Consider the following 24,749-nt stretch of genomic DNA (forward strand, 5'->3'; position numbering starts at 1 on the left):
CAGATGTTCATTCAGGATACTTCAGCAGTTGCTGGTGACCCAGATGGACTGGTTACCAAGTATAACATGCCATGAGTAGTTGACACAAATAGTTTGTGAACAGCCTCATGAGCAAATTATTCTTCTGGGCTGTCTGGTGACTAATTACATAAGAAATTGTTGAAAACTACATATAAAGGGTGGCTTAAAATCACTCTTGCTTTGTGTAACATTTAATTGTCAAAACATGAGTTATATTGTAACATAAACACATAGTAACTGTGCTGCCACTCCACATGATTTCCAAGTGATATGATGTGTGTTTGTATTCAGCGTGGGAGTAAGATGGGGTCAAGAGTAGAGTATGAAGATTCCAGACATCTTAGTTATAAAGGACAGAAGACCTGGAGGAATCTGTGTAATCCACAGAACAAACTAGAGAATGAGGGCCTTGGCAAGAAGGGGAAAGTTCCTGGGCTGTGTAGGTGTTTCACCCAAGAGGTGCAGAGCTAAAACTGCAGCTTAGAAAGAGATGGTAGAGTGTTGTGTTGACTGAACTGTAGGGTCAGGGCAAGGCCAGGCATATGCTGTGTTAAGAGCATAGGACAGTTCAGGTCACCTCCTTTTGAGGAAAGATATGGTGGGAAAATAATAGGAGTGAAACAGCATTAGAAAGGGAAAGGGGCAAAAGAAAAAACACCAAAAATCTGCATGTAGGAAAGATCTTGCACTGGCCAAGTCATAATCCCCCCCTTTTTTTTCTTGTACAGATTGACACCCTGGCAGCAGAATACCCAGCAGTGACTAATTACCTCTACGTCTCGTACAACGGGCAGGTGGGCACCCTCAGAAACAACAGTCTCATTGCTGTCTGGTTTGATCTCTTTTCCCCGTGCCATGTTATTTCTGGAAATCTTGCAGATGCCTCGGTGTCCATAGCAATTCTTTTGGATGGTTTTACATAAAATCCCCTTACAGCAGGCCTGGAACTTTCTGTCGCTCCAATCCTGATCCAGTGCATTTAGTGTTAATGCCCCTGTGTAGTTAACTGCCTGTCACATATCACCTGTACATGCACAGGTAGGTGCTGGGAATGCAGAAGTTATATTTCACTTGTCTCATCCTAACATTATTTTTATATGAAACTTCACACGTCCTTAGGCTGCTTGAATAGCCCATATTAGAGGTGCTGTCTGAGTGCAGCACTACTAATTCCAGGAGAGCTGCACTTGATTTACACTGCAGTGAGCAAAATCAGACTGGAGCCCTGAAGGATCAGATTGTTGGATTTGGGCTGAACACCAGAAACTGTTTATTCTGAGAAGCACAGAGTTAGGTGCTGTGGAGTACAGATCCTAATGACTTTTTTGTCTCCCTTCCCAGGAACACGATGTAAAATTTGATGACTGTGGAGTGATGGTGTTGGGTTGTGGACCATACCACATAGGTAAATCTTTCTTACAACACCTCTGTTCTCCTTGTCCCCTCAAGCCTTCTTCAGATATTCTTCTGGTTCCTTTGTTCCTCTTCTCATATGGTGAAAAAACCCTCCAGAGCACAGTGCACAGGACATCAATTCCTAACAGAAGATTTGCATTTTATACTTGGAGATGTCATTTTATGCCCTGAAAAAAGCAGGAGAATTTTATTACTTTTCATTTGGTACTTAGTTGTGATTTCCACAAAATTTTACAGAGTTTTTAAAATCTTTTTTCACATGTTGAATTCTTGAGAACCTTGTATAGAAGTTTGTTGCTCCCATGCCTATCTTATATGTTTATTGCCAGCTCATGATGATATTGTCACTATGCATTTTACAGCTGTAAGTGTAGGTGACTCTGAAAATATTTTGATCTCTTCAGCCGCTTTTGTGTGAACAATTCTATGTATGTTGTTTTTCCTTTCAACCCACTCAGATCATTATAGAGTAACAGTTTCTTTGTGGCTGTGAGTATTGGATAGACAGACTGCTGAATTCTGGATATGATGACTTTCACTTTTCCTTTCTGTGGATCTCTCCAAATAGCTTGCAATTATTGACAAGGAAAAAATTGCTTGTTGTTCAGAAATATTTCTGCTCTGCATCACCCAGAACTGGTGATGGGCTATGAAAGCTGGAATTGAAAACTTCATCCATTTGCTTTGCTTACATTGGAGAGGTCATATGCTGCACTCCTGTTGCTGTTTGTCTTTTTGAACTCCACTTCCAGCGTGAATGTTGAGATGACTGAAATCAGGAGCAACACTCCATGATTAGGCTTATTTTTTGTGAATGATTCTGCTGTTCAACAGGCTGTGTGGAATGGCTAGAAAAAAATGAAAAGGATGGCAGTGGTATTTCACAGTTGATTGAATGTATGTGAATATATTTTGCACTGTTCACCTAAAACTCCTCATTGCTTAGAATAGACATACAGGTCTGTTCTTGGTCTCATCTGCTCTGCACCTTTGATTAGATTCATCAAGACCATCTTTGGAAGAGGTTGTAACTAAATAAAGGCTGCTAGAGGAAACTATTGCTTGTAGTTGTAAAATATTTTTTTTCCTAGATGCAATAGCCAAGTTGTTTTTTTTTTTTTTTTTTTTTTTTTTACTTTTTTAATCCTTTGAAGACAAGTAAGCAGTATTCTTTTCCTTTATGCTTTCAGTATTGTAATCAGAATTCAGTGGAATCAACTCAGTGTTCTCTTCCAGAGAAGAGAAGAGGCTAAATGATTTGGATGGAAGTTAAATATGTGACTTTATTTTTCTTATTTCCTTTGTGAAAGCTAAGTTTTAAGTTAAAAAGAAACAGAACAACCCTTATGAATTTTATTTAAAAATAGTTGAAAATATATTGCATATAAATTATACATTCACACTTCTGCAAAGAAATAAAAATACTTGAGGGAAGTGAGGCCATTTCAAAAGTCATGCTGTATTCTGTGTTTAGAAGGAAAATTATTCAAACCAAAGTGTGCTTTTTGAAGTTTCTTGTAAATTAATATGCCAAATAGAAAGATGATGTGAGTCAATGCAGTTACGCACTCTTGAACTTCAGTGATTGGTTTGGCACATCTCTCCTGCACATGTGAACTTGGCAATCCTCACTCTTCACCTGCTTCCAGGAGAGGATCTTCTGTCCTGGAAAGGGGTTTGTTTGTGTGTCAGCCCTAAAAGCAGTATAAATATATTTCCACCACTGGCATGGACCAGCAGAATGCTCTGTAAGTTTTAAGGTGTGCATGTAGACTCAACATGATTGAAACGTGAAAGTGAGTTCAAAAACATGCATGTATTGATGTAGCAATTGTCTCCTGAGGAGCAGTGTCTGTTGTGTTGCAACTGTAATTACTAGTAATACTATTTATTTTCTGTCTCCCTTCTTCCCATGTTTGGATATGATCATGACTGGATGTGCCTGGAATACACTTAACAGCTGTTCAGCTGTTTTCCCAAGTTGTATCTGAAGCAGTCAGATGAGGGTCCAGATGACCATTGTGTTCCAAAGTTGAGGTTTCTTATGCATGTAAAAATACCTGTGTAATGGAAGTGGAATACAAAAACTGAATGAGCATCTGGTGTCCTTTCTGGGAAACATCCAGGATCAGATTTGATTTTCCTCTCTTTTCTGTGGGGTTTTAACTGAAATTTAGACATGTTTTGAGGTTCTTGTTTGACAGAAGTGGGGAAACAACTTATGTGCCTGTCAGGGAGTGCCAGCCATCAGTTTGTGACTGGGTGGTGGAGGAGCAATTAAGCACAGACTGAATTTCTAACGTATCATGTCACACAATTAAATATAAAAGTAATATCAGTGGTTAACAATCATGTAATGACTGAATGCAAGGTTTTCTTGTAGACTGTAAGCATAACCATTTAATGATGTTCTTTATGCATAATTCTCTGTTTGTGGTACCTGTTTTAGATGTTTAGGCATGGAAATATATGGGGTAGTAGCTGTTTGCACAAGCCTTGATTCAAGCTTTCCCTGGAGCCAGCAGCACTGCCCAAGTCCTGAGAGCTGCAGCTTGCCCAAGGCCAAGCACCAAGTCCTGGTGCTCACCCAAGCCCCCTCTGTGCCTCTTTCCTTTCAAGATGGCCACAAGTGCTTACTCAGGGTTTGGACAGTAGGATGTGCTCGTCCCACAGTGTTGCCATAGTCACTGTAGCCTTTAAAGCAAAATCCAAGGATCACTGAGTGGCTGTGGGAGTGTCGTTCTTCTGATCTGCCTTACCTGGAGTCAGTTCACAGTAATCTCAAACCCACTGAGAAGTAATTCTTTTCTTGTTGGTTTAGCTCTTCTGGAAGGTAAAAAACCACCTCAGTCCTCTGTTCTTTACACCACATCTATGCAAATGCTTTGTGTTTCCTGGAGTAAGCAGCATTGTCTTATAATAACAGGAACTCAGTTTATCCCACTGGTTAGTTTATTGTGGAGTGCATTGGTTGGGAGGCAGCAGTGATTGGATGGAAAGCAAGAGCACACTGAGGTGTTTATGAGCACAGGATGACAGGCATGTTAGAGAGGTCTGTCACTCCTGAGCAGCTGAGCCAACTTACCTGTTGTGCTTGGAGCTTCACGCTTTGTGGATGATTAATTTCCGTGGGAGGACAATTACATTTCTGGCTCTGAGCTGACAGGAGGCAACGCTGGTTTTCTTTTTTTTTTTTTTTTTTTTTTCTTCTTTAAGCTGGAGTGCTGAGAATATCTATTTATGTTTTCTTCTCTGCATCCTTCCTTTCCTTGCCCACTTTTCTGTCTCCTGGCAGGCAGCAGTGTGGAGTTTGACTGGTGTGCTGTCTCCAGTATCCGCACGTTGCGTCAGCTTGGCAACAAGACCGTGGTCGTGAATTGCAACCCAGAGACGGTGAGCACAGATTTTGATGAGTGTGACAGACTGTACTTTGAGGAGCTGTCACTGGAAAGGATCCTGGACATCTACCAATATGAGGTAAAGAAAAGCAGAAGCACTATAAAAAGCCATGAAGCAACCCAAACTTTTCAAAATTCCTGTCACTAGCTTGCGAAGCAGCTGGGGCTGAGGGGAGAGAGCAAAAGCTGTTTGCTTTGAATCCTGATGTTGCATTTTACACATCGCTGATCCTCCTAGCAGGCTGCTCAATAAAGAATGCCAAATAAATATGAAATTATTTTGCAAGATGCCATATTGTGCAATATTTACAAGCAGGCTTTATTTGCTGCACAGACATTTATCGCACAAATTGTTCTGTCCTTGCACTGCTGGGCTTTAGCAGTTAAGCACACCCTTGATTTGAAGCACAAGTCCTCCACCTGGAGCAGTTGAGGAGTTCTGTGCATCACACCAGTGTGTGCTCAAGAACTTGTAGGTTTGGCTTTGCAGTACACTTGGCAAGTGGATGTGGTCCAGCATACAGGCAGGCAGACCAGGGAGGGGCATTGGAATTGCTGTCAAACCATAAAATGTTCCAGCTTCTGATCTGGACATTGCACTGGTCTTTTAGCAATTTTCAAGTGTTCAGAAGTGCTGGTCTAAGAGATGGAGGAAAGTCCCTGACATATTTGATGATGAGGGGGTATGTAATGTGAACAACGCACTCATCTCGTATTTGTTGCTGAGGCTTTTAAAGGTGCTTTCAGGAACTTCATCTACCTTGAAATTCAGCATGAACTGGCCATGTAACTTGCTGAAGCAACTTTGCAGAACCCAAATCATGTTATAATTGTGATTTTTCTTGAGCCTATTTCCTAGTATATGAGGATCTGAGCTCATCTCCTTTGTGAACGGGTGTAAATTTCTAAAACGGTTTTATAATCTGGCCATGTTTTGCTCATTCCCAAATTTGAAACCAGGCCAAAGCACATCAGAAATTTAGTCCCAAAATCCAGGCTCTGTTCTTCAGCCATTTGCAAAATACTGTTTAGGACCATTTTTAGATTGCATGTTCATACTTTCCTGTTTGTACAGGCTGTTTTACCTCTTTAATTTTTTGTAAAAACAGATACTACTACTGGAAAGTATACATTCTCAAAGGCCAAAAGACTCTGGTGGCTCTCTGGACTTTATAAGGCTGATTTTTGGATGCTTTAGGATTATCCATGAGGCTCAGCTCTAAAAGCACTGAACTCTTGTTTACTTAACAGAATGAACTTCTGAGCAGGGGTGTGGAGGAATCTGATGTGACAGTTTGTCAGACAAATAACACTGATGAAATACAACATCTAATTACTGCAAGATCAAAGAGAAGGTAGAGCTAGGTGATGAGGGAGCTCATTTCCACACGGAGTGCTGGTAATTAGCAAGTTGGGTAAGAAAAATATGTGAAAAGAATACTGAATATGTATTGAAACTTGCATTATTCTGCTTGACAGAGCAAGGCTTGGCCAGTTTGGTGGGAAGCAATGCAGATCTCCAGGTCTAATAGCAGCATTCTGTTGTACCCAGAGTTTGTTTGCAGAGAATTCTGCTACTCTGGCATGGGTGTGAAAACAAACTTGATGTTTGTGCTGGAGGTGTGAAAGCCATCAGAGTCTGAGCCTAAACATCCAAAATCAGTGTTGTACTGTCTAATAATTCCCAAGGTGGATAGTAAATACAAATAGTAAAAACCATTTTTCTTCAGCAATGACATAAGGTAATGATATTATTATGCCTCATTTGCAAGTAGGGAAACTGAGGAGTAGATAGGCCTGCACAATAACTTGGGCAGAGCTGGGGACAGAGGCCAGACCTCCAGCTAAGTGTAGTCTAAGATACATTATTGTTATATTTCATTTCTTTAGAAAAATGTGTGAGCCAAATGCTAATGTCCTGTTAACAGAATACTTCCTTAGGCAAATGCAGCTGGAATTCAGCCTCTAAGGAAAAGATCAAATGAAAAATTAGTCTGATTCTGAGATCCTTCACCAATCCCGTAGATAGCCATCTCTCCCATCTTCATATACAGAGCATGAACAGTGTCATGATTTCAGACTGTTCTTTTAACCTCTCCTGGTCATTTGCCTCCTCTGGCGTTTCAATGGACAATGAACTGTTGGAAATAACTGAAAAGTCATGGATCGTTGGCAAACTATATGTAAAAACATCAGCAAACAGTGGACACAACCCTGAACCCTTAGTAGAGATGATATTTCAGCTCCCTAAGCATTGTTAGGATTAGCAGCAGAGTTTGGGCAGCTGTTAGGCCCTAGTGAATGGGTGCACTGATTTGTCCCTGCTTTTCTGATTAGATAAATTTGGCTGCATCAAGGAGCCACTTTACCAACAGCACCGAGACAGCTGCAGGCTGCCCACCAAGAAATGCTCACAGCTTCCCACAGCCCTCTCCCAGGGATGGACTCAGCTGTCCCCTCCTCTTTCTCTTCCTTGTGTCCTCTTTCACCTCCAGCTGATATTCACAGCTGAAGTGACTCACCAGAGTCTGAGCTCTGCATAACAGAGATGTTCATTGGAGGAAAGTTTAATTTACTGTGAATGTGCAGAGTTAGGTGGTAGTCTGTGAGGACAATAATTTAAAAAAATAAATAAAATTCCTTCCCTCAGATTTATTGGCTTTTTGTTTCCAGAGAAGATGTTCCTTTTTATTTTAATCTCTATCTGCTTGAGGGCCTCTACTGATTCTTTTTTCTGTTTTGGAGATTATTCTGAAACAATTCATAAAAGTAAAGGAGGCTCCTAGGTACAATTTTAATGGTCTAATTTGTTTTTAAACTCAGGGAAAAAGAAACCCCAGCTCTATTACTAATGACATAACAGCAAGATAGTAATAAAAAGAGCGATTTTTGTTATAAAGGGGAAAATAATTCTCTCTAGGCTTCTTTCACTAGATTATGTATTGTGTGTATTTTAATGATATCTAATGGCAAGGATGTTATTAATTTTCTTTACAATTAAAATATGGCTGATGACAAAGTCATATGCAGTGGGGTCCCTTTCTGCCTGCCCACATTTCTCAGTGGAGCAGTTGTGTCCCTGTTCTCTTTGGGTGGGAACATGCTTTGGGAAACAAACAGCAGAATTTTGAAGTAAAGAAGTAAGCAGCAGCTAGATTCAATTTATGGTTCTTCCTGAGTAAAAATGAGTATATGATTCTTTGCCATCTGCTTGAAAAAGGAATCTCCTCTGTCTCCTTATGGCTGAAGTCCCTAATTCTATCCCAACCTTGATGTAGGCAGTATTTGGATTTAAATGTGCAGTAACTAGAATTGTTTTAAGGGCAGAAATGAGCAGCAGCTGAGGAGAAGCTGTTAGCTGGGATACTTCACATTTTGCATATGTCAGGGATAGACTAAGATGTTGGTTAGCCTTGGAAGCAAAGCTACTTTGACTTGTTACCCTCCTTCCAAGCTGCAAGGAGGGTTTGCTAATTCACACTCTGGTTCTTATCCTTGTGGGATGATAAAGGGCCCAGGGACTAGAGGGAGTTACTCTGTTTTGAAGGCATAGATTTCTCTTCCAAGCTGGAGATGGTGAGCTCTGATGTCATGAAACAACTGCTTTTGGGCACAAAACAGTCCCTGTCCTTTTTCACTGCCTGTACTCAGCTCTTTCAGATGGTTGCTGTTGGCCAGCAGCATCATGGCATCCCATAGGTGACTGCATAGGAAAAAAGGAAAAAAAAAGGAGAGGAAGAAAATAATCATCTTATGCTGTGTATTAGCCTGCTGAGCAAATAACCTTGGGATAGTAAATGCTGCTTAAATGCCAGACTTTTGGATCTTTATTAAGGTAGGAAATTCCCACATCAATGCTGAGCGGGGACTATACTAGCATTTATCATCTATTTTTGCCCAGTCACTTATAGTCTGTTCTGCTCTCAGTTTACAGTTTTGCCACTCCAAATCCCTTTAAGTCCCTGATGAAGGAATTTGTCTTCCAGGAAGGCCAGTGAGACTGACCTTCTTCAGGAAAAACATTTCTTAATTAAAAGAACATTGTGTGTCTATCCTTAAGAGCCAAACCATGGATCACTTGCTTTATGTTTCTCATTTGTTAGAAGTGGGTAAAACTGTAAAACACATTTGACTCAAATGAGCCCTTCACTGGAGCTGTTCTGTGGGCCAGATTGTCCTTTGGGCAAAGTTTCACCATCTTTAATTTGAAAGTAAAGTGTTCTTTGTTGTAGGTACTCTAAGGCCTTTTCTTCTATTGAAAATTTTCACACCTGACTAGATTATACTTGAAAGCATTAGGGATTTTATGTATAAAAGAAAAAAAGCCCATATTTGCACCCATAGAAAGGTGTGTGTTAGCAAGCAAGATCACCTGTCTGTTGTTATTTACTGTTTATTGTTCTCTCACTTAAAATGAGATGCTGCCTAGTGACAGACTTGAAATGCTCCACTGTGACTGGAGGATGCTGGGCCAGCTGTTCTGCCCCATCTACCTCTGGAGTGCTTACAAATAACCTGTGTGGAAATGAGCACCTATGACAGTCTGCTGAAATACTTGCTACCATCCAGGGCACTGCCAGAAATGAGAAGCTAGTCAGGGACAAGGAGCATTGATTAAAACAAAGGGCTGTGTATCCATAGCTTTGCAGACTGTATGAAGTGTTGGGCTCTGTTGATTTATACTCTCCTTAGCTTTTTTACACTCCTAAAAGACTGGCTTCTGGGTCTAGGAAAGGTGGTTTGCTTACTGAGTAGCAGTGCTGGCAGGAAAAAAACCCCATAAATTCCAGTTGTTTCCCATTGCCTCTCTGCTGGAGGTTACTGCCTTGCATCTCTGGAATAAAAAAGATTTTGCACAAACGTCTGCTCCTCTGAAAATCTCTGACCATGAGCATGGGAGAGGCTGTTTCCTCCAAGAGCTAGACTGAAAAAGAAAGAAGACCTCAGCATCTTGTTTGTTTGTGCTGCTGGGCCCAAAGGGAAATCAGAAGTACCTAAACCTGACATGCAAACAAAGTGGCAGCCTGTGGCTCAAGCAGGACTTAGGGACTCATGGGTTGATGTGAAAGATGCAAACTTCTCTGGTTCCCTAGGGAATTTGACCTCCAGTTATTGCTGGGTTTTGAGTGATATTGAGGAGGATATTTCTGGTTTAGGGAGGATTCACACTGCTAATCACAGCAGCCTGGGTGCATCTGGATCAGCACAATTATGGTAAAATCATAGAATGGCTTGAGTTGGAAGGGGCCTTAAAAATCATCTAGCTCCACCCCCCTGCCATGGGCAGGGACACCTTCCACTATCCCAGGTTGCTCCAAGGTGTGTTCAACCTGTCTTTGGACACTTCCAGGGATGGGACAGCCACAGCTTCTCTGAGCAGCCTTTCCCAGGGCCTCACCACCCTAAAAATAAAGTATTTCTTCCTAACATATAACCTAAGTCTCTCGTCTTTCACTTTAAAACCATTTATCCTTGTCCTATCACTATCTGCCCACGTAGGAAGTTGCTCTGCTCTTTTTAGTAAATTCTATTTAGGCTCTGGAAGTCTGCAATAAGGACTTCATGGAGCTTCTCTTCTCCAGGCTGAACAACCCCATGTCTCTCAGCCTGTCTTTGTAGGAGAGGTGCTTCAGCTCTCTGATCATCTCTGTGGCCCTGTGATCTGTCTTTGTTCACAGCAATCTGAAGGGACATAATCTAAATATTGGATTTTTTGTCGTGACAGCTATTCCTAATTGAGACAACTTGGACATGACCGTGCTCCTTTCTGCCTTCCAACAGGGATGCAGTGGCTGCATTGTTTCTGTAGGTGGGCAGATTCCCAACAACCTGGCAGTACCACTGCACCAGAGTGGAGTGAAGATTCTTGGCACAGATCCTTTAAAGATTGACCAGGCAGAAGATCGTTCCATGTTCTCAGCTGTGCTGGATGAGCTGCACGTGGCCCAGGCTCCCTGGAAGGCAGTCAGCACCCTGGTAAATTGGGATGTGCATCTGGGAAATGCTGAAGCAGCTGGGGGTTGGGATGTGCATCTGCTCAGGAAGGACTGAGTCACTGATACATTTTGAGATTCTGAAGGCATTTGATAGTTTTTAGTGCCCGTGTTCAAGAACTTTTTGATCCCTGTAAAGTGATGCTGCAGCAGCAGGGGCAGTGGGTGGAAGCTGTCTTTAAATCACCTCAACAACCTATGGTGAATACCCAGCAGAAGTTAGCACCATTGACAGGCTAGTCCAGGTATCCTACTGGGCTTGAGAGATGTTCCAGCGGGTGGAGATTGCAAAGGAATAGAGATGTGTTGGCATTGCTCTTTTTTCCCAGTGAAGCTCTATGGACAGGGAGGTCTGAAGGCAAAGCTCTGTGAAGCTCTGAAAGCAGGAAGTTGTGTGTTACACTCAGTGCAGCCTGCAGTCTCCATCTTCTTTCCTCTCATCTTAACTGCTAGTAAAGTGCAAATGCAGTTAGAATTGCAATTCTGGAATGACTTTAAAATATTTTCTTGTTTACAGCATGTTTTCCCTCCCTTTCTTTAGAGAGATGCAGTTGAATTTGCAAAGTCTGTGGGTTATCCATGCTTGCTGAGGCCCTCCTACGTTCTGAGGTAAGGCTCAGCTGGCAGAGCTCAGCAATGTTGGGTATGAGCTCCAAAAACCTCTCTGAGACAAGGGAGAGCAGCTTCAGGGAATGTGTGGCAAACTCTGTGCTAGATGTACGTGGCATTAAGCTGCCCATGAGATAACTGCTCCAACCAACTAATAAAGCCAGTGGATCCCTGAAGTCCATCAGGCACAGATCAAATGTAGAACATAGTCATAAGAATCTCTGTATTACCTTTTGCGTATCTCAAGGCCAAAACAACAAACCATCTGGGATATTCTTTCAGGTTCCTGAGATTGTTACCTTTACAATTAAGTCAGAAGATTGTTTGCCACCAGGAAAAAGATAAGGGAACCTGCTGAGGCTGTTTATTGAGATAGGCATCTGTTTTCAGAAAATGACAGTGCATCTTTTGAATTCAGCTTCTTATTTGCCAAGCTTCTCTGCTTACAGGCATGTTTTATGTCCCTACACTGTGGCAGCTGCTCCTCATTAAACAGACATTATACAGAGTCCCTCATTTCCAACAGCCAGACAGACTTTTTGTGGAGGTTACACCAGCACATGCACACAGCAAACTCACAAGTTGTGAATGATTGCTCTTCTCTGTGAGAATTTTCTTCATACCTGGATGACTCAGCACAGAGAGGTAGTTTTCTGGGCACAGTTTACAAGTGAAAATAAATTGGAGACAGGATCCTTTTCATATGAAAGACACACATATCAAAATGAAGAAGCTCAATATCAGTTTTTGCGGCTGGAGGACAAGCACAATTTTTATTATAAAATAAGAAAAGGAGAAAGGTTTCTTCATCCCTGAAGGAAATAACCTTTAGAAGCAACTCCTGAATGTGATTTTTCTATCTGGTATCCAAGGCTTGCAATAGGATTTCAAGCATAGTTAGAAAACAGCCCTCCTGTCAGGTGTAAAGTTGAGTACAGTTAAGTATAAAGTAACAATTGCTCCTGATGTAATTCTCCAGATTGTTAAGGAACGCTTCCTTTAGCCTGTTGTTTCCATCTGTATTAACACCATTATAGGTCCCTCCTGTGTTAAGTATTTGCTAATGTGCGTTAGTGCAGGGTAGGGGGACTCTAGGTAGGATGTAAAACTTGAGGAAGGAGAGTGTGAAAAGCCCTATCAGAGTCTTCTGCCTGCCTCTGTCTACAGAGCAACAGTTAGATTTCTTCATTCTCTGAGCAGATATGACCTTTAATATTGGCCAGTTTCCTTGGAAAGCTAAATGCCTTTCCCCACCAGCTGGGCACTGTGTACACCAGCTCACATCCTCAGTGGTACTACTGACACAAGTTCATGGATTTATTGAACTCTATTGATTTACATCAGTCCAAGAGGTAAATATAATCACCTAGGTAGCTGTGTCTATTTATCTTAGGACAAAGTGACTGATTTGTGGGATAGATCCTTCTTCCACTTTTCTCCACAGCCTCTTATCCAACAAAGCAAAGGGGAAGCTGGGCATCAGCGGTAGAAATGGGAAGTGTAACATCTTTTTTTTTTTTAATAAGATTCTTCTCTTTAAAAAGGACTTGAATCACATACTCTGGACCCATGTTCTCCCAGATCCCCTTCTCTGATATTCCTGGCAATTACAATTAAAGCAGCTTTCAGATATCTGGTCTACTGTGTCTTAGGGGAGGAGCACAGTGAAATGGACAGCCAAGAGCAGCCTCTTTGCATCTGGGTTTCCACTGTCACAACCATTGCCAGTGACCCAGGCAAGCCTCACTTCATCTGTCCCTGAGGACAAATTGGGCTAGAGGTAGCCAAGTGCGTTTGTCTGAGCTCCTGGGGAAAGGCTGGGCCTTACTGGGGCTGGGTGGCTGAGGAGCCATTCCCCAGCTTAGGGGGACCTTCAAGGGCTTGGCTCAGGAAGGGCATTTGGCAGGAGTGCTAAGGCTGTGAAAACACAGTTTTTCCTTTGTTTCACCACTGTGGTTCTGGAGGTTTCCTGTCTTCTCTGGGAAAGATAATAGAGGGTAATTGGGTACCACCTCTGCCTCTCTCTGAGTCAAGAGCAGAGCAAGTGGCTGGAGTCAGGAGCTTCCTTGGCTAGTGTGTCATGCAGAGGTAGTTGGTGACCTTGTGAACCCCGTGCCTAACACTGATCTCTCCCTAGAATTCACAAGAGAAGCTGACCTGGGTTCTCTTCTTTTCTATTCTCAAGTGGGTCTGCAATGAATGTAGTATTCACTGAAAAGGAAATGAAGAAGTTCTTAGCAGAAGCCACCAGAGTCTCTCAGGTACCTCTTTGTGCTGCCACTTCCTTTTGTGTTCCCCTTATTTGCTTCATCTCTGCTGTGGTTTCTATCTCTTTGTTTCCTTATCATATCTTCCTAGCTCTTTCCCTTCCTTGCCTGGGGAGGAGACAGTTTGACTCCTGAGTTTGTTACCTAACAGATAATATCAAATATCTTTACTGACCGCCCCCCTCAGGATGCCTGCATGGAGTAGGAACAGCTTCCTACATGGAGTAGGAACCAGTTAATTATGTAAATAATTTAAAAATAAAAAATAAAATTTAATTATGTAAATAATTAACTGAGCTGAACCCTTCCAGGCTTTCCAGTGGCAGGTTATACCAACCAGCATAGAAATGGGGGCATTTTTCACTTACTTTCTTAATTGTTTTGCCTGGCTTCATTGAACAACTAAATACTTCATCTTGGCATCTCTTCTGAAGGTTTTTTTTTTTGTGTGTTTTTCTTGTTGTTGTTGTTGTTTTTTTTTTTAATGGTCACTGTTCAGAACAGGACTGTGGCACCATAAACACTGCTGTTCCAGGAATCTTGGAGTTAAAAATTAATGAATCAAAGAGGAACTCTGAAAACACAACTGGCTGGGGAAGTCAGACAAATTACTGCTTTCTCAGGATTCTTAGGTGGTTAAAACTTGAACAAAACCATGAGCTTTTTAAGAGTATGAGGCAAATGGTGCAAATTTAACTTGTCAGCAAGAAATGGTGGAATGGAAGTGAGATACTTTTCAGAGTAATAATATCCTGAAGGATAGGTTAGTGTGGAGGCAAGGACACCACTTATTACCATCTTTGAACAAGTTTTAGAGGGGTAGTGCAACTATTACTTCCATCAGAAGGAATTCTTTAACTATTCTCAGAAGACTATAGGGTCAGCCTGTGGTGGTGTGCAGGTTCTTAGCAGTGCTGGGCCTCCCAAAATGCCAGACTTCCCTCTGCAATTCATCTGAAGCACTCTGCTTTGTGTTTGCACCCACAGAAACAGAGCAGGCAGCAGCCTTAAGCCCCACTCAGTGGGACAGATCATTTTGTCATGCTGCTGGGTGACTTTGTGATGGCAGTGGATGCCCCATAGGAGGATCTAGCCCAGAAAAGACCCCTGGTCAGCTTAATTTGTCACAGCTTGACTGACTTGAATTGGGCAGTGGTGTTCTTTGTTTCTGAGACTCTCATCCCTGGTGCAGGAGGCTTTTCTGGGAGCTGCATTTGTAGAGTCTAGCCAGTACATGACATATTCCTAGGGGAAAGAGAGGGTGTTCCCATGGGTTATCCTTATGATACCCAGTTCTGCTACACGCACAAGGCACTGCTGCTCACTGCAAAAATGACCAGTTCACACCTTGAGGTTTTGGGTGCTCTGGTTCTGATCCTGAAGACACTTACCCCAGATTTATCTGCTATTTTTTTCCTAGTGTAGCCAGACTGCCAAGGGAAGAACGTCTTCCTTCATCCAATATTGTTGTATTATTGACAAAAGCTATGGTATAGTCGAAGCCAAACTAACAAAAACAAAACCAGAACAAAACCATAATGTTCTGTTACTACATTAGGGAGTATTTTTCAGTCTTGTCAAGGCTTTGTGGCCTGTGAGTGATTCCACAGAAGCTCCCAGTATTAGTTGTGAGCATCCTTTGTGGGACACAGGCTCAGTTTTTCTAGTTCCAAAACCTTACCTAGTTCTGCTTCATCCAGCAAAACTTCTCCAGGTAAAGGCCCTGTCTAGTTCTTGTTCTGTTGTTTTAATGGCTTTGCTGTTTCAATGTTGTGTCATTATGGCATTTATGTTGTCAATGATGTTCAAAACTTCTAATGCAGGTTGAGACAGATGGAAGTAAACAAGGTTGTGTGCACATATAAAATCTTCAGCTGAAAAACTGCAGCAAGACAGAAAGTAACAGGACACGAGCCACTAAATTTATGAAACTGTGGGCTTCAGCATTGTCCTTGCCTGTGAATTTACCCTTGCACTGATAAATGGATGGAATTGTGTCTTGTAACTTTTGTAGTTGCTTGGTATTTTTTCAAGAGGAGCCTTTAAAACATGCACGAGCTGTCATTTATTTCATTTTATTCTCTAATAAATAATAGGCATTTAATAGTGAATGGGACAGGTAAAGTGTTGAGACACAAAGCTGGCCAGGAAGAATGCAGATTAGAGTTTTTTTGAGCAAGTGTCTGGAAGGAGAAAATATTAGAGGAGAGTAGAGGTGTGTGCTGGCATCCCAGAGACAGACAGGAAGAAGAGGAAGGAAAACAATGTACACCAAGGGAAGGTAGTGAGAGCCAAGGATGGGCTGTTCCTGGCCAGCTATAATTAGTGGCAACCTCTCGCTGGGAGACTTAGGAAACCAGGCAGAGAAATTAGGAAGGAATGGATCAGTTGGATAAAATATATGACTGTAAAATAGCAACCAACCACCCTACAAAGTCATTGAGAATACCAAGGATCAGTTCCTTTGTGAAGCACCACGTCCAGTGAGCTGGCTCGGAGGCTCAGGCCAAGAGAGAATTGATGACCTTGGAGTTAAGGGCTGTCTTTAGGAGATGAGATTAGAAGTCATTGGATCCATGAATTTCTTGCCATCTTCTTTGAGCCATGACTTCTATGGTTTTGCCCGAAATTTCCCTGTCCTGGTGATGTGGAGAGCTCAAACTTTTTTGCATCAGTGGTTTTAGGCAAATCGTGCCAAATTTCCCCCATTATATCTTTGCAAAGTTCACTTATCTGTGGAAATGAGGATATTAATAGATTGGTCTTCTGGTCTTTTGCTTCCAAAGGGTCCTATGTGGTCTACAAATACTCTCTTACAAAATCTTTCTAATTTTTTCTTGTCTTGATGGCAGGATTACCCTGTGGTACTCACTAAATTTATTGAAGATGCCCGTGAGGTGGAAATGGATGCTGTAGCCAAGGCAGGAAGAGTAAGTACTTTACTTTTCTTCAGCATTAGACTTCTTTCTTCAAGATCTGAGATCTACAAAAATGTGTAATTTGAATGATTTACTATAGAGCCATGGATTCATGCTGAGGAGAGTGAAGGAACAAGAGGAATTCATCTTAGGCTCAAAGCTATTGTACCTGAAAAGCTCCACCTCTCTTTATATATGCATCTAACCAGTTATTTTTTTAAGCCTTGCTTATCCATGTAAATGAAACCTTTTGAATATAGTTTTTACCAGATTTGCAAATCACTGCCTTCAGAAAGTACTTTCTTCAGAATTTTATCATGGTTTATGGAATTACCGCAGTTATTCAATTTTTTTTTTTTCAATTTTGTCTTGCCTTTCATTACTCAGCAAAGGCAAAAAAAATCACAAAGTTCACAATTAACAGAAATATTTTTTTTTCAATTTTAATTTTTAACCAGAAGACACAATCACTTTTTTGGTATTGAGGTTGTATGCCTTGATGCAATTAATTCAATTTAAATCTTTAGGTCTTGATTTCCAGATTTCCCAGAAAAGAGTGGGCATAAAATTATATACCAGTGATGTTAGTTCATGCTTGTTCCTGTTGGGGAATGATGACTTTTTTGTGTTCTGGCAAGCAGAAATTAAAAAGCTGCTTTAAAGCCTCCTTAGCTTTTATCTTCTGAGCCCACATGTGTTAGAGAGAGGAAGGAAGCCTTAGGATCTCCAGGCTGTGGTAGGTTTTATCATATTTATGATTTGCTTAACCATAATAGCAAAGACACTGACGTGGTCTCCTTGTTCAGTGTCTACTTCAGACGTATTCTCCTGAGAATTTTGGGAAATTCACTTTTTGTCCCTCCTCGTGGGTATCCTTTTTCAGCTCCAGCTGTGCTGAGGAGGCTGGGCTCTGCTGGGGAGGAAGGAGCAGGTTTGGGTGGGTGCAGTGAGCAGGACTCTCTCCCTGCTGTGTGCAGGTCATCTCCCACGCCGTTTCCGAGCACGTGGAGGATGCAGGCGTGCACTCAGGGGATGCCACCCTCGTGTTCCCCACACAGACCATCAGCCAGGAAGCCTTGGAGAAGGTAAGTGTTGCTCTAGCACTGAAAAGAGAAAAGGAAATGAGAGTTTGACTCTGCTTTCCCTCTAACCACCAGTGGAGAAATCAAATCACCAATGATTTTTCTAAGGCCAGTGTGGTGTGCAAGTGAAGAATGATTGGCTTGATTATCTGAACTGCATCCCAGGAATTTAAGCAGTAGAAGTGCACACTTTTAGACCCACAGGATTTTTTTGTTTCCTTGGTTTAGAACCAGCTTCTGTAGCAGTAGATTATTGTCTAATTCATACATAATCCATGGTTCTCTTTCCACTTCCTTTTCTCCCACAATACTTAAATGATTATGTCAGATGTATGACTTTTGAGCTGTCTGCTTTTCCAAAAATAATATCAGGATGAATGAACCTCACCTAATCTTGACTTTTTCCCCTTTCAAGAATAAACCTTGTGATACAGAGTTAGTTGTTAAGATGCATTTTTTAAATGAAATGTGCCATGCCCCTTTATGTCATCCTGATAGGGGTTTGCTTGGAAGCCAGCAAAAGCTGTAATGCACTGATCTGTGCTCCAGCTCTGTTTCCAAGAATGTCCAGAGTCTTGTTTCTGAAAATAGCCATCTCCTGGAGCAATGCTATTCAAACCCTTGTATTGACCCACCTGGGAAATAAAGCTTTCCTCCCAGTTTGCTCCAGAATGTACCTGCTCAGATACCTCCCACTGATCTGTGATGGGACAGGCATGTAGGTGAAAGACTGTCAGGACACTTATAAAACTGATTAGTTATTCTCAAATAACAAACCATCATTCATTATGTCACCAAGAAAGGTATAAAGACTCCAGTGTGCAGTGTAGGAATTACTACAGGGCAAGGCTTTGATTCTTTGTTTTTCTCCTTCTCCCCTCTGCTTTCTCACACACACAAAATCCTGATTTTTATTTCTGCCCTCAAATGTCACTTCAGGCTCCTGGTTACTAGGGAAATTAAACATGTTTGCTTCTAAAATAGTGCTATTGTCAAAATGTGGGTATAGAGAAAAAAACAAGGCAGAGAGAGATGATGTGTAAAGAAATCCACAAGTCTAATGATTTACTGTCATGATGCTCTCTATTCTGTGGAACTTAATTATTTATTCTATATACACACATTAACACTTTATAAATTTGTTTTTTTAACAGGTAAAAGCTGCTACAAAAAAGATTGCAACGGCTTTTGCCATCTCTGGTCCATTCAACATCCAGTTCTTGGTGCAGGGCAGCAATGTGCTGGTAAGAGCTGCTGTGAGTGTGGCAGGGCCCATGCTGTGCTGGGGTGTGTGGGTCCTGCATCTCTGCTGGGGACATGGTGGCAGTGGCAGCCAGGGCACATAACCTGCCTTGGCAGAGGCTGTGGGCTTGCTGGTGCCACCCATGGTCACACTGAGGGTGAAGAGAGCCTGCTTGCTTGTCTGTCAGCTTTGTTTCACTGTGGGCTGCTGCCCTTCCCAGTTTGGAATAGGATGGGCAGCACTGGGTCCTGCACTTCATCCCATGTACTGCATATCATAGCCTTTAGATCTCCAATGTCTTCTCTCATCTTTAACTATGCTGATGTTGAATCAAGCCTTCAAAGGGATTGAAAAGAAAGCAAGACAATGTAAGTGTTTTAAACCTTTACTATAAGCTATTAGGATGGTTATCTGAATAGTCCTAATAGCTATTAGGAACAGAAGTATAGCAGATGTGTGAGCCTTTCTGGGTAACAGCTGGCTTTCTGTTGCTAATGGAAGGAGGTCAGAGTGTGAGCAGAGTATGACTGAGGATACAGTGAATAGGAAGAAAACCTGTCAGGAAACAGAAGAGATGCATTATTGGTAAAAAATCCTGTTTGGGCTATGAGTTGAGTTAAATGTGCATACTGTTCTTCACCTTTTCTCTGTTTCACACATGGTTATTCAAAAACTCCCCAGAGGGAAAGACCAGAGTTTTTCCTTCCTTGCTTTCCCACAACATTGCCTGTCTTTCTCTGTACAGCCTCTTCTTTTCAGTTGTACCTTCACTATTCTACCCTCTTTCACTCCATTGTCACTTGCAGCAATTCCTCTTCTGCTCTTGAACTCCGAGGTGGCTTCTCAGCATGTCTCAGAACTTCTTTGGTGCCTCCTTGCCTGACTGGATGGCTGCCACAAGTGGGTGAGGGAAGTCGGTAAGGACAGTCCTGTCATTCAGGAGGTGCCACCCCCATGGGAAAAGAACAGGTTGGACCTCTAGAGGTTGTTCCTACTGCCTGTGTATCTGTTTCCTCTTGCACATTAACTTAGGATATAGTAGAACACGTTTTCTGAGTGAAGTCTGGCTCCCCTCTAATATTCAGACAACAGAGAGGGATCTCAGCTGCTTGTAGATCTGACCATTCCCCACCCCTCTTCCCTGTTTTAATAATGATCCCAATTTCTGTGTTTCTTATTTGACAGTCTGAAGAATAAGTCTGCCAAGAGGACTCAGGGCTGATTTAAAAAAAATATGAATCAATGTATTTTTTCCCTACACAGTGCCTGACCCTGATATTTCTCTTTTTTCAATCCCACCAGGTGATAGAATGCAATTTGAGGGCCTCACGGTCCTTCCCCTTTGTATCCAAGAGTCTGGGTGTGGATTTCATTGATGTGGCCACTAAAGTGATGATTGGGAAGCAGGTTAATGAGTCATCCCTCCCCACAATGGAACATCCCATTTTTCCATCCAGATATGTTGGGATTAAGGTATGGTTTCCAAAAGAGTCACAGAAACCCCACCACAGAGCCAGCACATAACACATTAATATACAATTAGTACTTTAATGCCCAGAGAAAACAATTTACTCATTGGCCAAAGGTCAAACTGACCTTTTGTAGTTTCTGTCAAGATAATCTGTTTGGAAACTTTAGAGAAAAATCAGATGATAATTATCCAGTGAAACCAAGTCTTTATTTTTAGTATCTAGCCTACTCTGAATCCTGTTTATGAACTGCATAATAAATTTACACTTCCACAGCTGAACACTGAAGTTCAGGCTATTTCATAATACTATGTAATACATGTCTGGACATGCACAACTTTTTGTTGTGGGTGCCCCCCACATTTTATCTGCAGGACCTGGAACATGGGCTGTTAAATCCACATAATCCCCTTTATATACACGACTGGTTAAAATAGGGATGAAAGCCTTGCATCCTTTGATTTCAGTAAGGCCAAGATTTTACTTTCCATAATTACTAAGCTTGTATAGGACCCAACATAAAAAAATATATGGTAGATATTTTTGAATGCTTAGTTGAAGAAAAAAAATCAGGTAATCATAAAAAAATCTAGAACAGTGGTGCAGAAAATCCAAAGGATAATGAGAAATTTTTATACAGAAACTTTCAAGCTTTAATAGCTTCCATAGCAAGTGAAAACTGAGGAAGCAGAAAATGCCTAACATCTTTCTACTAGTAAAATGTTCAGAACTATTAAAATACAAGCCAAAATTATGTCCCAAGCCAGCCAGTAGAGATATATATTTACATTTTATTTTGATGCCACAGATAGGCATTATCCAAAATGCAAACTTGAGGTTGTTTGTGGAGTTTTTTTTGCTGTTAGGTTTTTTTTTTGTTGTTGTTGTTTTTTTTTGTGTGTGGGGTGGTTTTTTTTTTTGTTTTTTTTTTGTGAGCCTAATTTATTTATGTCCATTTCTACTATTTAGACCTGGGGCTTCTATACTGTTGTTAGCTGAACTGCAAAGAGTTTTGTGTCTCCTGGGAATGCTGGCTACAGAGCAGAAAACCCAGCTTTATTCTTGAAAACTTCCCTACAAAGCTTTTTATACTGCTTGTGTTCTGTGTGGATTTGTCAAATATAAAACTTGCTAACACCTTTGGAAATGTTCAACTTTGACAAACATCCCAGTTTGTTGTTATTCATGCATCGTATTTTCTATCCTCTTGCAATTTATTGCTAGGAGTATTTGCATGGACACAGGATCTTTTTTCTTCAGCAGTTCTTAAGAGAAGATACAAAACTCCTTTTTTCTTTGTCAGCATAGCTGCTCCTTTGTGGATTTGAGTACCCCTGTTTAAGCTTTAGTGACAAATATTGTCTTGCCATGTTTCCTTCCAGACTGGTGCAAGTATCAGGGCCTGACCAAGATTAAATCCTAGGTAGAGAATGACTAAGTTTTAAATAGGGTTTAGTTGCAGTACCAGAGTCTGCTCATGATGATGCATTTTCACGTTCATGGTAGATAAAAATTAGGGGAGGTGGTGTAAGGCTTTGCTGCTTTTTACCTTACCACAATAATTCATGTATTAAATGTATTAAAATAATCCATCTTGAGTGCCGTATCTCTGCTTGAGTTGGCCACTGTAAAAAGTTTTTCTTTACTAAAAGTGGAAATAGAACTGATCTAAAAGTCACAAAGGCACATGACATTTTTTGAGAAACCTTTTGAATTTCTCCTGTCTTATTTTAACTGGTCATTGTTAGGTGTCATGAAGCAGCAGCTGTATTATCTTCAGTGGTACCCTTGGAGACCTCCAGGGACAGAATTATGGCTTCAAATTTTAAAATAGATTTGTTTCTAAGCAGAAATCTTGCTGCCTTTATGCAAATGCCATTAGTAGCTGAAGATGTGGAGAAACCTCCCAGAAAATTACTCGGTAGTAAGAAATTTGTTCAATGTTTGTTACATATGGTCATTGGTTCTTTAACAGAGACTTTCTTTTCCTCCCTCCCCTCCATGTTTATTTTAAGATCAAATGAGACAAGAGAACTGTGAATTAAGTCCTCAGATGATAATAATAATAGCAATTATAATAATAAACAGTGATCGGGGGCTTAACATTAACATATAAAGAGAAAAAATTACAAATGTGTATTTCTGGATGGGGAGAGGGGGAAGATATGAAATAATTTGCAAAGTTTCATCTTGTTTGTACCAAAAAATTGCATTCTTGTGGAATAGTTTTATTTCTGCAAATGAAACATTTAATAGAGAACAGCATTCTCTGAAAAAACAACTGGATTCAATAGTATCTATCCTTGTTCTGTGACTTAAGTGCTTCACAGCCTTTTTATTTAAAAATGTGCCCTTAAAATCATACTGATAGTTGGCTACTACTGACTGAAAATCTACCACTGGAATGTGAGCAGGATGCAAGAGACAGATGATTGATTTATTGGTGGAATACATGGAATATTTGTTCCAGTCCATCACTGAGATGCTGAGCTACTTTGCCAAATAGTTCATTGCTTATCAGCCTTGACCACTGCTTTTTTTGGATAAATTCACATCTCTTTCTGTCATTTCTAAGCATAGCTGGAATTTTTATATATTTTTTAAATGATTCAATTTTTATTCTTTCTCACTCCTGCCTCTTTCTTTCACCAGGCCCCAATGTTTTCCTGGTCCAGGCTGAGAGATGCTGACCCTGTTCTCCGGTGTGAAATGGCCTCTACTGGGGAGGTATCTTTTAGATTTGCTTTTATTCTTTTATTTTTTAAACCAAGTTGACTTTAAACATCATGAATCTTTGAAAGTGATCTTATTACTGCCTGAATCATGATGGCATCTGCTGCTTCTTCAGAAAATTGAAAGCATCTTTCTTAGCTGTAAAACCCACAATGTCCTGGAAAACCCAGTTTTTTCAGCCACTGGATGTCCCTGTTCACCTGCATGTCAGCTCCCTGAGTAGGACCTGGTTGGTGTGATAGCCTGAAATGAGTTTATTTGAGAGTTCTTGGCTTCTGGGTGGCTGTTTTATGACTCGTGCTTCTGAAAAACAGGTGGTGACAGCTCCCAGGCCCCATGGACACTTGCTGCAGCAGTGACGTGGAGACCCCTGGGCATGAGTGCTTGGACTTGGGACGTGCCAGTTGCTTAAAGGCAGCAAAAATGTGTGGTGTTCTCTTGCTGCTGATAACCATCAAGGCATGTCCTGAGGTGCAAGATGAAAGAAAGAGACAATAAAATGTGATGGCTGCAGGGTCGGTGGGCAGTCCCCACTCTCTGTGTAGCCAGGCTGTGAGGTGCTGCTGGAATGGCTGCTGCTGTGGTTCTGGCATGCTGTGAGGGCACAGGGCTGGGCATCTTCCTGCCCAGGCCCAGCAGCCTCACAGGCACAGGTTTCCATCCATATCACCTGACCCACGCGGCACAAAAGGTTTCTTCATGAGTTATTGCTGAGCTATCAAGGGTGTCCATAGATACCAAGTGGTATTTAAATGTTATGTGTTCTGTTACTTCTTGAATGACTTGCAGTAGCATAATCTTCTTCTGGGCCAGAATACCCTCTTGGAAAGTGATTAAACACTGGGGTAATTTGATCAGACTTAAGTCTGCTGTACCATCATTAGGCAGGTGGTAGATCCTGGGCTGCTCTGTTGGATGTGAGCTTGGGTGTCTCCAAAAGAGCTGCTTTCATTAGGAAACACCATTTTAGCATGGAAAAGTACCCAGATAGAAAGTAAGAAGAGCCTTAGCTCTCCTACATCTTTCCAGACAGAATGACTTTATTTTACTCTTCATAATATGCTGGAAATCAGTATTACAGAAGATTTCCTTTCAGTATAGTTAATGGGCAGAAATAAGTCAAGTGACTTCTGTGACTCCTTGATTTTCAGAACAAAATAGAACACAGAGACAATCTCTTCACCAAAAAAAGAATAAAAATGTAACTAGGGACAAGAATTATCTTTCTGGGCTTTATACAGAGTTAGAGATTACCATAGTCATAAAGGAGGGATTATTAACTTTTATGAGTTGGAAAGATCCATATTCACAAATGCCATAAAGTGTGACAGTTATGAAAGTCTTTCTTATAGTGAAGTAAGGATAATAACTTGCTTTGGGTAAAAAGCTCAGTTATTCCTCACAGACATTTTTCACACACATGGCTTGATCTGGGCATGAATTTGTCACATATGTCTGGCAAAGATTTATTTTGCTGGAAGCCATGGTTCACACAATAGGAGAAGACAGTGCTGGGGGTCCCTTTGAGTATTGTGTCTGTGGACCATGCCATAATGATAAACCTCTCCTGGCCGGCTGGAGAGCCTACAAGGGAGGGTCT

General features: G+C 41.3%; 1 protein-coding gene across 6 annotated transcripts in view; it reads left to right on the top strand.

Moving 5' to 3' along the window:
* The window catches only part of CPS1 (carbamoyl-phosphate synthase 1), a 125,499-nt gene that overhangs the window by 78,878 nt on the left and 21,872 nt on the right, over positions 1-24,749 (top strand). For 4 of the 6 annotated variants that reach the window (XM_085585461.1, XM_085585464.1, XM_085585462.1 and 1 more), the window contains 11 exons: positions 750-815; positions 1,363-1,426; positions 4,733-4,914; positions 10,617-10,811; positions 11,370-11,437; positions 13,623-13,698; positions 16,557-16,634; positions 17,600-17,707; positions 18,859-18,948; positions 20,250-20,420; positions 23,069-23,143. In XM_085585461.1, the coding sequence (XP_085441587.1) occupies positions 750-815; positions 1,363-1,426; positions 4,733-4,914; positions 10,617-10,811; positions 11,370-11,437; positions 13,623-13,698; positions 16,557-16,634; positions 17,600-17,707; positions 18,859-18,948; positions 20,250-20,420; positions 23,069-23,143 (1,173 nt within the window). Of the gene's footprint in view, positions 1-749; positions 816-1,362; positions 1,427-4,732; positions 4,915-10,616; positions 10,812-11,369; positions 11,438-13,622; positions 13,699-16,556; positions 16,635-17,599; positions 17,708-18,858; positions 18,949-19,753; positions 20,421-23,068; positions 23,144-24,749 lie in introns of those variants that run through there. The other 2 variants (XR_014956809.1, XM_085585466.1) reach the window with 2 other exon arrangements.

This window comes from Lonchura striata, chromosome 7 (assembly GCF_050655825.1).
Source record: "Lonchura striata isolate lonStrDom1 chromosome 7, ASM5065582v1, whole genome shotgun sequence".
NCBI classification, from domain to species: Eukaryota; Metazoa; Chordata; class Aves; order Passeriformes; family Estrildidae; genus Lonchura; species Lonchura striata.